This window comes from Octopus sinensis, linkage group LG18, assembly GCF_006345805.1.
Source record: "Octopus sinensis linkage group LG18, ASM634580v1, whole genome shotgun sequence".
Lineage (NCBI taxonomy): Eukaryota > Metazoa > Mollusca > Cephalopoda > Octopoda > Octopodidae > Octopus > Octopus sinensis.
In genome coordinates, this window is record NC_043014.1 from 36,213,911 (window position 1) to 36,228,807 (window position 14,897).

Consider the following 14,897-nt stretch of genomic DNA (forward strand, 5'->3'; position numbering starts at 1 on the left):
ATTTGACTGTAACTTGGAAATTTCGCAGAAGGTGCTTATCAGACAGTAACCTGCAAAAAGGAAAGCGTTGTCAAATTAGAAAGAAACATGTATGTATGTATGTATGTATGTATGTATGTATGTATGTATGTATGTATTTGACTTCAGCCAGCACTTGACAACCGGTGTTGCTTGTATACGGTCTCATAACATAGCGGTTCAGCAAAAGCAACCTATTTCTTTATTACCCACAAGGGGCTAAACATAGAGGGGACAAACAAAGACAGACATAGGTATTAAGTCGATTACATCGACCCCAGTGCGTAACTGGTACTTAATTTATCGACCCCGAAAGGATGAAAGGCAAAGTCGACCTCGGCGGAATTTGAACTCACAACGTAACGGCAGACGAAATACCGCTAAGCATTTCGCCCGACGTGCTAACGTTTCTGCCAGCTCTCCGCCTTTCTGCCAGCTCTCCGTTCAGCAAAAGCAACCGACAGAATAAGTACCTAGACTTAAAGATGAGTAGTGAGGTGTATTTGTTTGATATTTCAAGGTTATGGCCAAGCATGGTCACAGACTGAAACCAGTGAAGGATCTACAAAATGATGGGATGTCCACTGCTCGAATGCTTTTCCCGATGAATGCTAATCTGGACGTTATAGAACGATGATGACAACAAGACATCATTGAGATTTCAAAAACAGTAAGCAATGCAATAAGCACAAACTAAATCAATAATATTTTACATAGGCGCAGGAGTGGCTGTGTGGTAAGTAGCTTGCTTACCAACCACATGGTTCCGGGTTCAGTCCCACTGCGTGGCATCTTGGGCAAGTGTCTTCTGCTGTAGCCTCGGTCCGACCAATGCCTTGTGAGTGGATTTGGTAGACGGAAACTGAAAGAGGCCTGTCGTATATATGTATATATGTATGTGTGTGTCTGTGTTTGTCCCCCTAGTATTGCTTGACAACCGATGCTGGTGTGTTTATGTCCCTGTTACTTAGCGGTTCGGCAAAAAGAGATCGATAGAATAAGTACTGGGCTTACAAAGAATAAGTCCCGGGGTCGATTTGCTCGACTAAAGGCGGTGCTCCGGCATGGCCGCAGTCAAATGACTGAAACAAGTAAAAGAGTATAGAGATAAAAAAAAAAATCACAGGGAAGAAAATGAAAAACAAACTAACCTGGTTGATTCTTTTATTTTTGTTTTGAGCTCCTTAACGTAGATTGCTAATAGAAAGCAGGAATGTTGCAAATGTTAAAATCTTAGTAATATTTGCATCATACAGTTTTTCTGTAATAGAAAGAAACAAAATATTTCATTATAATTTTGTTACAAAGCCAGAAATTTTAGGGAAGGGGGAAATCTATTACGTCCACTCCAGTGCTCAACTCGTACTTATTTTATCGACCCCCGAAAGGATGAAAAGCCGAGTCAACTTCGGCGGGGTTTGATTTCGGAAAGTAAAGCCGAACAAAATGCTGTTATGCATTTTTTTTTTCCTGCGGGCTCACGTTTCTGCCAGAACTCCGCTTCAGAAAAAAATTATCAAGGATATTGGGAATTTACATAAACATGTGTAAAAAATGAAAAAAAACCCCAAAAAAACTATAACAACAGGAAAATTATGGCAACCGAGTAACCCTACAGATCTTGAGTCACCTTGCTCACCATGGTAAATGCTTCGGCAGGATGCCCGAGACGCCAGCCTAAGACGCCGTCAGCCCGGCGGCAGGCCGCCGCCTTCACGCCATCTTGCTTTCCCCGTTCGTCCACGCGCCGCGGGGCCGTTAGCGGCAGGCTTGCGCCGGTCGCTCGTTCCTCCGCCGCGCTACCGTGCCCGAAATAGAAAGAACGAACCTAAGCTCGCGGTATGGCCATTTTAGCTATATTCATCCACCGTCCAATAAATGTGCCGGGAAGAAGTACCTCTGTCTCCAGAGTTCAACTTTCCGATCGTTCATATCGCATGTCAACATTGATTTGCGTCACGATTTTTTTATTTTACTTACAGAACGGCGATACGTTCGTGTCTATTTCTGAATATTTACACTTTTAAGACTTTAACCGACAAAGATTTACACAGGAGTGCGCCTAAGGACATATGGACTAACATCTACACGATCGAAAAGTTGAACTGTGATCTTTTATGCTTCTTTTTACTTCACTTTCTTCTTTTTCTTCATCTCCTTATTGCTTTTCTCCTCTTCTCTATGTCACCATTTCATTAATCTATACCCTTCTCATTTTTCCTATTTGTCTCCGATGACAGAATATCCCATTCTCTTGGCTAACCCAGAAACAGCTGTAAGACTTAGAATTTTTCCATTAATAATAACGTATATGACTTGAGATGTTTGTCTTGCCTTAACATTTGTTGTCCTCTTTAACAATTATATATCCACTATATCGGAAATCTACAATGGTTCCATAACTCACGTCTCGGCTATAATATTCGAACCCTGGTAATCTGTTACAGGTCTAACCCAGCGTAACTAGTCGGTTAGATCACCGTAAATTAAATCCCCATATTTTGTATATATATATATATATATATATATATATATATATATATGTTACAATTACTCAATAGTCAAGATAAAACTCTGAGTTTCAGATGCCGAAGTGGAAATCTACAACACCATCTCTTCGGTTATCTGGCCATCTGAAAAAACCTTTTTCAGATGGCCAGATAACCGAAGAGATGGTGTTGTGGATCTCCACTTCGGCATCTGAAACTCAGAGTTTTATCTTGACATATGAGTAATTGTAACATATTATTTTATAGATTAATTTCCTCTATTTACATAATATGAGGTCTCTTTCTTCTCTTTGGTTATCTACCGTTTTACCAATATATATATATGTATATATATATATAATATATAATATATATATATATATATATATATATGGGGGGTGTGTGGGGAAGAGAGAGAGAGAGGGTGCATGTGTGTGTATACATGTATGTATGAATGTGTCTTCGTGTTTGTTCCCCTACACACACGTAACTTATCAGTTCAGCAATAAAGAACGATAGAATAAGTTCCAGTCACGATTTGTTCAACGGAAACCATTTAAGGCCATGGTCCAGCATGCTCTCAGTCCAATAGTTGCAAGAAGCAAAAGTTAAACTATATAAGATACCTGCATTAGCTGTTTGTGGGAGATAGTCTTTCAGCCAGTCTAGAAAGAAAAAAATTAAAAACAAAACTATAATATATAAACATTATAATTAAGGATTTATCTTAGTTTCCAGTGGAGTTTTGAAAATCCAAATTAGAAAGCGAAATCAAAGCAAAATAGGTATATATATATATATATATATATATATATGACTCGAGCAACAACCGAAAAGTATGACCAAAATTCGATCTTGAACATAAATTCAATCAATAATTTTGTGTTGTTGTTTTATATAAATCTTTAATAATTGCATTGTAAAGATTTTCTTTGTAGAAGGTATTTTAAAAATTTATTTGTGAATTTATTCGCCGCGCTATATTTTCATACTGCTAGCTCCTCAACTCTGAAATATGAACTGGTACTTATTCTATGTCAACCAGACAAACTGAAGTACTGTCGTGAAGTAGTGGGTTTTTTTCGGTTTGAACGGCAGTTTTTAACATAATTTCTAGGTAACTAAAAAATTTAAACTTCGTATACTGGTAGAATGTGTTTATAAAACATCTTTTTCTCTTGGCTTTATTGAGAAAATTCTATAGTTTGTAAGATATTTGTTGTTGTTTTTCTTCAATTTCTGCAATTTCAACCGATCAAATACGTCTGAGGTAAAAAAGCATTCTGTGCCGTATGAATATGTCCCTCGTTTAAGAAACACATTGGGTTTATTTACATTTGTGAAGAAAAAAAGATACCCTTCCCCCCACCCCTAACCCTAACCCTAATTAACCCTAACCATAAAATAGATTGAAATGTAATAGATCGATACTAGGGTCATAATTATGAGTGACAATTTTATATGACACCGCTAGAAAAAACTGCCGTTCAAACCGAAAAGATCCCAGACATGTTTTAAATATTAACCAGAGTTACACAAAATTTTTAATATGTTGTATTTGGAGGAATATTTAATTGGATGGTTTTCCACTTACTTTATTTAGTAGAACGTCATCGTCCAATGTAACTTCCTTTTACCAAGACAAGAGAACGGGATTTTTCAGAAAGGTTTACCTGCTTTTTATCACTTAGAAACTTGTTCGTGATGTAGTGGTTACAGCATGTAGTGGTTACATCATGAGTTCGAATTACACCGAAGTCATCTTTTCACTTTTCTCTTGCTGTTTAATTTCAGGTCTATCTGCTCAAACAGACCTGTGGTCAACCTCATCGTGACATTGACGAGCATAACAAATAGTACGCTTGACCACGACAACAGCAATATCATTAAATATTAATCAGGCGCAGGAGTGGCTGTGTGGTAAGTAGCTTGTTTACCAACCACATGGTTCCGGGTTCAGTCCCACTGCGTGGCACCTTGGGCAAGTGTCTTCTACTGTAGCCTCGGGCCGACTAAAGCCTTGTGAGTGGATTTGGTAGACGGAAACTGAAAGAAGCCCGTCGTATATATGTATATATGTATATGTATGTGCGTGTTTGTGCGTCTGTGTTTGTCCCCCTAGCATTGCTGGTGTGTTTACGTCCCCGTTACTTAGCGGTTCGGCAAAAAGAGACCAATAGAATAAGTACTGGGCTTACAAAAGAATAAGTCCCGGGGTCGAGTTGCTCGATTAAAGGCGATGCTCTAGCATGGCCGCAGTCAAATGACTGAAACAAGTAAAAGAGAGAGAAAGAGAGAAATAACTACGTACATAGCAAAATGATACATATCATACTAAGCAAACTCAATCGTTCGAAAGCATTGTTTCAAAGATTCATTGTTCTCAAAAAAAAAAAATAATAAATAAAGCTTAGTGACATTTTGTTCCAAGGGGTGGTAGCTGTCTTTGTTTTATCTTAGAAAGATTTGGAGACAGTACAGGCTGTCACACGAATTGCTATATTGTGAGAGAGAGGGTGTACAACACCATTTTTGTGTTATCTTTAGAAAAAAAGTATGTGGCAATGCACAGAACCAGAATCACCATCAAGGACATTGTTGACGGCATCGAAACCTAGCTCATAGTTACCTTCGTTAAACAATATAAGTACGTTGATCTTTGCCGACTTAAATTTCGGTGATATACGGTCAGAAGTAATTTCTCAGAAATTCGCATTATCACAAAATAAAATCAGATTTGCGTCTTGCAGAAAATGATGATAAAAAGACATTGAAGTTCACCATTTTGGGCAGAGAGATCAGTTAATAAACACATGGTAGATAGAGAAACTTGAGAGATTTCTGTAAACAAAACCAACAGCTACAAATCATGGATGATGCTGGTCCTATGTTTGTACAAAACACAAGTGCACCTCCAATGAAGAGAAGACGCTCTACTCTGAGATACCAATCTCTTATGAAAGAGCCCATCCCACGTGAAGAATACATACTGGGTGAGAAAGACCCATCTTATGTGAGAGACGAAATATACTATACATATTTATGTATATGTGTGTGTTTGTGCGTGTGCATTGGTGCGAGTTGATATGTATGTATGTATGTACGTATGTATAAAGAGAAAGTCCTCTTCTCTGCGCTTGTCCGAGACTTTTCCGTTACAATTCCCACCATAAGGTAGATTTTATTCAGCCCATAAAAAATGGAATGTATTTGGTTAATGCATGGCACTTACAAGAAGCAGCTACTTATGTCAATTAAATGTATTCAGAATCGTAAAAAGCAAAATATATAGACTTGGTTAATCATAATAATATAGCTGACAAGGACAAATATACTCGTGAAGAAAACCGTGGTTGGATGCACAAATTCATTGGAAGGTATAACTTAACCAGAAATATTGTTCCAAGAGAAGCGGCATCTGTAGACAATGAGGCTGCACCGTGTTAACCTGAAGAATTTCGTGGTGGCTGGGGGTAGTTATCTACCTCATCAACTTTTTAACGCAGACAGAACAGCCCACTATTGAAAAAATGCTGCGTAGCTAAAGAGAACAAAGTTTTTCAATCCGGTTTTAAAACAGCAGAGACTGAGTGCTTATACAGTTCTGTGTTGACAACACCAGAAGCTTTATTACTAGACCGCTATTAATACACCGTTCCACTCGACCTCGTCCTTCCAGTCAAGAACGTGAGCACTTTAGTTTACGTGGCCACTGGCGTTCAAAAGAATATGGGTGGCTGACTAAATTGATCTTTGAAAAGTGGTCAATGACCCACTCCTGTGTTGATGTGAAACATTATTGTCCGGCAAAGTACACTTCTTTTAAAATAATGTGTGAGACAACTTTTCTGACCACGCTACACGCTTAAATGAACTCCAAAACAAAATCAAATGTAATTTGTTCAGCGCCAAGCACCACATTTTGCTATACAGCAAGGAGTAAAGGCCACGTTTAAGCTACTTCATCTTCCCCTTATCTTTGAGGTCATGATAGAGAAGGCACTGGTAACTGATAAAGAACTCACTGTGCAGCATTATTGGACACAGTCAAACAGTCTTCATAGTGTTCACTTCATCGGCAACACCTGGTCCGATGTAAATTGAGCTTGCCTTTTGAATGACTGACGCAGATTCAGACTTCTTTAAGTTTCAAAAGGATCACATGACTAGAGTCCTGAATAGGCCAAGAACATTAGCTGGTGATTTTTTGCAGGAGCTAGGGCAAAAAGGGGTGCTTGTTGTATGCTTCTGAACGTGAAAATTTCAGACAAAAGTTTTGGTATTCGTCGACATGGAGCAGAATGATATGGCTATAGAAAACGAAATGAAGATTATGAACGTGGCGCAGGAGTGGCTGTGTGGTAAGTAGCTTGCTTACCAACCACACGGTTCCGGGTTCAGTCCCACTGCGTGGCATCATGGGCAAGTGTCTTCTACTATAGCCTCGGGCCGATCAAAGCCTTGTGAGTGGATTTGGTAGACGGAAACTGAAAGAAGCCCGTCGTATATATATATATGTATATATATGTGTGTGTGTGTGTTTATGTATCTGTATTTGTCCCCCCCCCCAACATCGCTTGACAACCGATGCTGGTGTGTTTAGGTCCCCGTAACTTAGCGCTTCGGCAAAAGAGACCGATAGGATAAGTACTAGGCTTACAAAGAATAAGTCCTGGTGTCGATTTGCTCGACTAAAAGGCGGTGCTCCAGCATGGCCGCAGTCAAATGACTGAAACAAGTAAAAGAGAGAGAAGGAGAACGTGCAGAACTTCACGTAGCATAAACCATGTCAAACCTAAAGAATAAGAAAAGGTAAATAATAACCCTCTATTAGCAGTTGACTGAACACCTGCATGAAGGAGACACACTTTTTGAGAGATCGAAGTCTGTGATTGTCATTTCAGCTCTTGGTGTTACACCCTGCTACGAAATTTATGAGGAACAACAAACATCAGATAGGCAGTCAATGATTAACTACTTTTCTCAGTAGTTTTTCTAATTCTCCAGCACCACTGCCAGCTCCTTCATCTAGATCGCAGCAAGTAAAACCAGTAACCGGCCATTCTAACCCTCATGTTAGTGACTATGACTTTCCAGGCATTCCCTCTCTACAGCAATCTCTATGAACTAGAGATAATAACGACGCTATAATAAATAGTTCCAAATGGGTTACACACACACACACACACACACACACACACACACACACACACACACACACACACACACATACATACATACATACATATGAAAAAATCGCAAAGGCTGAAACCGGTACTAAAATGTTCATGCTAAAATTATTTTAGCATTTTCTACCTTGTCTTATATTCCTTATACATATCAACCTTCTACACACACACACACGCGCGCGCACACACACGCACACACACACACACACACACACACACACACACACACACACACACACACACACACACACACACACCACACACACACACACATATATATATATATATATATATAGAGAGAGAGAGAGAGAGACAGACAGATACATATTAGGGGGAGAAGGTAAGGTATTACAGGTCAGTAATAAAGTCTAGTTTTTTTGTAGTAAGAGCTTCATGAACAGATTCCTAGGTGGAGTTATTTATCTGAGTGAAGTCTATAGGTAACGCTTAACCGAATAAAGAGTATAGAGTCAACAGATGCGATGCAGAGCTCCTCAATATGGAAAACACTTTGCGCTCAAATAATTTGAACTAATACTCCGAAATATGTGTGTGTGTGTGTGTGTGTGTGTGTGTGTTAATGTTTCCTATACTGAGCATCTCTGGATCGCATCTACTGACTGTATACCCTTTTACTCGACTGAGCGCTACCTATAGATCATATTCCTGGATAAAATATTCTTGGGCACATCTACAAAGAATATCTCAATTCCACGAGGGGATTTCTACATGGAGCTCTTACTACATGAAAACTAACGACCTTATTACACACACACACACACACACACACACACACACACACACACACACACACACACACACACATACACACACACACACACACACGCATATATATATATATATTAGACACACGTACATATATATGACGAACTAACTGTTACTTTCTTAGATGCAGCACGGACTTTGTCAGTGAACAGGTCGCGGATTTTAGCGACGAAAATATTTTGACAAATTAAACTTAAATGTTGAAGTGAATCGAACGGCTTTTGTGTGTTTCTTAAATGGCTTATAAACACCTTCCACGCTGCAATTGTTTTCGTTTCAGCACACGATCTCAGATCAAATTACTTGCTATGCGAGTACATCTCCCTATATATATATATATATATATATATATATATATACATATATACATATGTGTGTATGTGTGTAAAATACAAATGTAACCTATTAATGTGTGTCATGTAACTACAAAATTTTGTGTTCAAATTAACATCACTATGATGTAGCTCTGAATTCCATTATTTTCTGAACGAATTTTCACTTTAAGCAAACAATGTAAATATAGATATATTTGAAATGGTCAGAAAATATTGTATTTTAAGAACATAATTTTCATTTTTATACGCTTATGCATTTGTCCACAAGTGACGGGGAATCATGGGTTACTGAATAGTAATGAAGCCACTGCTGGCATAATGTTGAAATTAGAGTTTGTGAAGATACAAATAGTGAGTGAGTGCGTGAATTTAATCTATATACATGTGTTTGTGAATGTATGTGTATCTGTGTGCGTGTGTGTATGTCTTGATTATTTTGATTCTTAAAGAGCTTGCAGTTCTACTTACAGATTTTATTTGTAAGGTGCGAGCTGGTTGGTTTCTTTCTTTTTTTTTTAAACTCTAGCTTATCCGGACTGTTACTTAGGCATTTACTCACAAAACCAAGTGCCTCAATTATTATTGGGAGAAATGAGAATTTATAATCTTTGTACATAAGCTGGGGTTTGGAAGCAGTTATCCACAGTTATCCGCTTTCTCTCTCAGTTTCAGAAAGATATTCACATGAGCGGGTCAGCAGACCTCTACGACGATACATACGTTGTTTCTTGTTGTCCCCAATAACAATATCTGTCCTGTTATGTTTACACTCGACAGAAATTTTGATGGAAATTATCCACCAGTATTCCTTGTGTTGATGTTTGTCTATATAATCATTAAGAGGGCAATTCACTATATTAATTCCAGAACAGTCCTTTTCTTTTTTCGAATGGCCATTGTATATTACTTTTGCGACAAAGTTGAGTCGCATGAGGGTGGGGTATTGCTTTGATGATATTTTCGGCAGCTGTCTATCAGAGCTAGTTACATCATATATTCTTTCGACTTGTTTTCTGGGGAATATGGTTTGCGTATATTAGAATACGATGTATGAACGCCCATATACATACAAAATATACAGAACCTGAAGCTTACGAAGAAAAAGATACAAAAACAAAACAAAACGGGCATTTACTCGGATTTATTTATAAGGCGGCGAGCTGGCAGAAACGTTAGCACGCCGGGCGAAATGCGTAGCCGTATTTCGTCTGTCGTTACGTTCTGAGTTCAAATTCCGCCGTGGTCGACTTTGCCTTTCATCCTTTCGGGGTCGATAAATTAAGTACCAGTTACGCACTGGGGTCGATGTAATCGACTAAATCCCTTTGTCTGTCCTTGTTTGTTTCCTCTGTGTTTAGCCCCTTGTGGGTAGTAAAGATATATATATATATAAATAAAAAATTGTCTACGTTCACACAATGACACACTCATGAACATGTTTTAAAATTATGGATACTCTTTTACTCTTACTTGTTTCAGTCATTTGACTGCGGCCATGCTGGAGCACCGCCTTTAGTCGAGCAAATCGACCCCAGGACTTATTCTTTGTAAGCCTAGCACTTATTCTATCGGTCTCTTTTGCCGAACCGCTAAGTTACGGGGACGTAAACACACCACCATCGGTTGTCAAGCGATGTTGGGGGGAGGGAGACAAATACAGCTACATAAACACACACACACACACACACACATATATATGCATATATATATATATATATATTTACGACGATCTTCTTTCCGTTTCCGTCTACCAAATTCACTCACAAGGCTTTGGTCGGCCCGAGGCTACAGTAGAAGACACCTGCCCAAGGTGCCACGCAGTGGGACTGAACCCGGAACCCTGTGGTTGGTAAGCAAGCTACTTACCACACAGCCACTCCTGCGCCTATAATTTTTTTCGAATGGCCATTGTATATTGCTTTTGCAATAACGTCGAGTCGCATGGGGGTGGTAGACAGTTTTTGCCACTTGTTAGTTAGAGCTAATTACACTATACACTACGTCAACATGCATACCGGAAAATATGGTTTGCAAAACATGCTTGTGTATATTAGAATACAATTTATGAATGCCCACATACATATGTAAAACCTGAAGCTTACTAGCAAAAGAATATAAAAACCAAACCAAAGCGTGGACGCCCACACAGTGACACGTGCCTGAACACACTTATTAACACGTATTGAAAATATGGATACATACAGATGCATTGAGATATAGCAGTAATTAACATTACGTATGAGGAACCTCTTCAGGGCATTTCGATCTGTGATAAATAGCAGCGAACGCTTCATCATTTCTTATACGTCGTCTTAAAAAAATGGGCATATTTGATGTTATAGTCCTAAATGTACTTTGATTAAAAAAAAAACATATCTGAGATTGTCACTGTTGGAATGTATTTGGTTATATGTCTGCTCAATCTGAATCGGCTTTATCATCAAAGACTTGAAACTAAAGAGCAACAACAACAATAAGAAGAGGTAAAAGTGCTAATCAAGGCAACACACACGCGCGTGCACACACCCACCCACCCACACACACACACACAAATTGCTTACCTGGTGGGATGAGTCTTTCAGAGAGTGTTTCGCCGTCCAGAAAGCATGTAAGAGTTGTTGAGCCAGCATTCCTGAAATTTAACGTATAATTAAAAATTGACACAGCTACATTGATACAATGGTCATATTGATCAACGCTCACGGAACGTGGAAATGCATTTACCCTAATGCGGGTTCTTTCAAACCATACAAAGTAAGTGGAATTTCTTGGTACACCGATAAATGCTGTACATCTGAAGATCAATGTCTTGTTCACTTCAATTGGTGGGTTAAGAAGTTTCAGTTTACTTATGAAAGATCCCACTGAAAAGAAAACGAATCAAAATATGTAAATTTTTGTACAACGAACTTTACAATAATAGATTAGATGGTTTCATTAATAGAAACTATAATCTTCATTATTTCATATAATTTGCCACAAGGGCATCACACAGATGGAAGCTTTGCGGGCTGGATATGGACATTAATGGTATGAATGATGGTGATGCAAAAATGATGATGATGGGAGAAGACGAAAAGCGCCCGCCGACTTTCGCCTCTCTAAAACAATGTTCTTTTTTCCCTTTTCCCTCCAAAACACAATGAGGCAATAAACCTCTTACTTAAACAACATAATGTTCAGAATTCTTTTTTCTGTTTGAAAACACACACACAAAAAAAAGTCACATGTTTCACATTTTCTAGACTCGTTCAGGTTATCCGGCCGACCAGTATCCTTGCTTCATTGAAGCATGCACCCGGTTCCAGGCCGAACCACACAGGTATATATTACTATATAACTATAATCTTCATATTAAACTAAAACGTTTAACAACGCTCCAACTATTCTTAATGCTGGACTTGGTGAACTGGTGCTTCGAAATTTTCGACTGTCAAACTTTTTAGTAAAGCAGCGCGAAGGCTACGTGGAGCCAAGTCAATAGCAACAACTACACAACAAATTAATGATACACCATAGGCTGCAACCGTTTGACTTCTGTCTTTAAGGAAGTCCTGCAGCCACTCTCCCAGATTACCAGCAATCCCAAGGTCTCGCAGCTTATGACATATCATGCCATGATTTACCTTACCAAATGCTTCTGGGATGTCAAAAAATATCACATTGACATTGGAATGGTCAAGCAGCAGTTTCAAAACCCAGTCATAGGCGCAGGAGTGGCTGTGTGGTAAGTAGCTTGCTAACCAGCCACATGGTTCCGGGTTCAGTCCCACTGCGTGGCATCTTGGGCAAGTGTCTTCTGCTATAGCCCCGGGCCGACCAAAGCCTTGTGAGTGGATTTGGTAGACGGAAACTGAAAGAAGCCTGTCGTATATATATATATATATATATATATATATATATATATATATATATATATATATGTATGTGTGTGTGTGTGTGTGTGTGTGTGTGTGTGTGTGTTTTTGTCCCCCTAGCATTGCTTGACAACCGATGCTGGTGTGTTTACGTCCCCGTAACTTAGCGGTTCGGCAAAAGAGACCGATAGAATAAGTACTGGGCTTACAAAAGAATAAGTCCCGGGGTCGATTTGCTCGACTAAAGGCGGTGCTCCAGCATGGCCGCAGTCAAATGACTGAAACAAGTAAAAGAGTATAGTGCTGTAAAAGCTGAGTGAGGCAGCTTGTTCCTGGATGAAAGCTATGCTGTGTATTGTTTAGTAAGTAATCTTAATCTAGGAACATTATCAGTTTCTTTCTCATGATTTGTTCCATGACTTTACTGATATGTGAAGTTGGAGAGATTATCCTGTAGTTTTGGGCCTCTGCCCTGCCCTCACCTTTGCGGATAGGGCATATAATGCTTTCTTTTAGCATTTGAGGAAGTTTACCACTTGCAAGGAAACTCTGGAAAAGCATTTGACGTGGTTTCGCTTAGGGTTGCATATATGACTTGAGGAGAATAGCTAAGAAGCCATCAAGACACGTTGCTGAACTTGAGCTCATTTCATCGATTACCACTATTGCATCTGTCTCCTCAATATTGATGTAATCAATAGCCGGCGCCTTCTTTTGTAGGGCTGCAATATTAAAGAATTCAGCTGGATTTTTTTAGCTGCACGATACTGGAGTGATTGAATTTAATTATTTATGTAAAGAATAATTTATATCATTAGCGTATTGAATTTTGATTAATATTTTTTCTCTTATTTAAGGCGACGAGGTGGCAGAATCTATAACACGTCGGTCAAAATGCTTAACGGCGTTCTGAGTTCAAATTCCACCATCAAGGACTCTGATTTTCATCCTTTTGGGTTCGATGAAATAAATACCAGTTGAGCACTGGGATCGAAGTAATCGACTTACTCCCTCCTCCGAACATACTGGCCTTGTGCCAGAATTTGAAACCAATATTTGTTGCCTTACTGCATCAACTGTCTCAGTCTACAGAAAATTATCCAACCAGATACTCTACACAGTACGTAAAGTAGGTTCATTACAATAGAAAATACAAAAGCAAAAATAAATATTGCGCATATGAAAAGCTATAAACCTGTGTTCGATAGTGCAATGAAAACATTCCATAGAAATGAAATGAATGATAATGGAGATGAATAAGTGAAAAAAAAAAAGAAGTAAAAAATACTAGTAAAACTGACCTTCAAAAGTCTTAGATGGTGATGATTCTTCATTTGTTTTACATGAATAGTGTGTCGCATCTTCGCAACTAGCAACAAATTTCCAGCAGGTAATCTCACCTTTAGGACCAAATTTAGCTGGAGTACAATCGAAACCCTTTCGCTTGACTACTGGCTTAAACCTTTTTTCCGACCGGTCGAAATCACTTTGGAAAATAATGTTATCGTTTTGCATGAGAAAAAACTGAACGAAAAGATTTTTTACATAATACTGACAGGTTATACTTATTCCAGTGGAAGGTCCAACCTCAATAGTTTCAGGTTTCATTTTTATAATCTTAATCCCTGTATAAATAAAAAAAAAACATAAATCCGAGATAGATTTTATAAAAAAAACCCATAAATTTAGGAGGAGTAGAAGGAGGAGAAAATAAGAAAAGCAGGAAAAAAAGAAGTGCAAAGATGAGAGGAGAAAGAGAATGTAGAGTAAACAAAAGAGAAAAACAATGTGAAGAAGAAGAAAAAGAAGAGTAGGAAAAACAAAACCAAAAAATGACGAGTGCTCATTTGAGTATGAATTACATTTATCCACAGATAAATTTTAGTATTTAGTTTTTAATATTTATTATTATACAAGCATACATATGTCATAATAAATTCGACAGTTTTATTGATAGCAAAAGGTGCATCAACATAGCGTGAGAAACCGATGATGAGAGAAATCGGTCTAGTAAATATATGTACATACACAGAAATGAAGCATTTGAAGAACTAGATACGGTTGTAACGTCTCAGTTGAAAATATCGCCCACATAATGTATGTGTATGTATATATCTCATTACTACCCACAAGGGGCTAAACACAGAGGGAACAAACAAGGACAGACAAACGGATTAAGTCGATTACATCGACCCCAGTGCGTAACTGGTACTTAATTTATCG

At 38.4% G+C, this 14,897-nt stretch overlaps 1 protein-coding gene and 1 long non-coding RNA gene across 2 annotated transcripts in view; both read right to left on the reverse strand.

Moving 5' to 3' along the window:
* LOC118766981 overlaps positions 1–3,146 on the reverse strand; it is a 3,180-nt gene extending 34 nt beyond the window's left edge. The window contains exons 1-3 of the long non-coding RNA XR_005002901.1: positions 3,134–3,146; positions 1,170–1,279; positions 1–50 (exon numbers count right to left, since the gene is read on the reverse strand). The exon at positions 1–50 is cut by the window's left edge and continues 34 nt beyond it. This is a non-coding gene — a long non-coding RNA (uncharacterized LOC118766981). The remainder of the gene's footprint in view (positions 51–1,169; positions 1,280–3,133) is intronic.
* A 5,775-nt stretch (positions 3,147–8,921) lies between these two features.
* LOC118766814 lies at positions 8,922–14,204 on the reverse strand. The gene is made up of 3 exons (XM_036510597.1): positions 13,976–14,204; positions 11,379–11,681; positions 8,922–8,980 (listed from the first exon to the last, which is right to left on the reverse strand). Exons 1-3 carry the CDS (start codon positions 14,187–14,189, stop codon positions 8,922–8,924), a joined length of 576 nt encoding a protein of 191 aa, XP_036366490.1. The 5' UTR covers positions 14,190–14,204.
* Between the last annotated feature and the right edge of the window lie 693 nt (positions 14,205–14,897).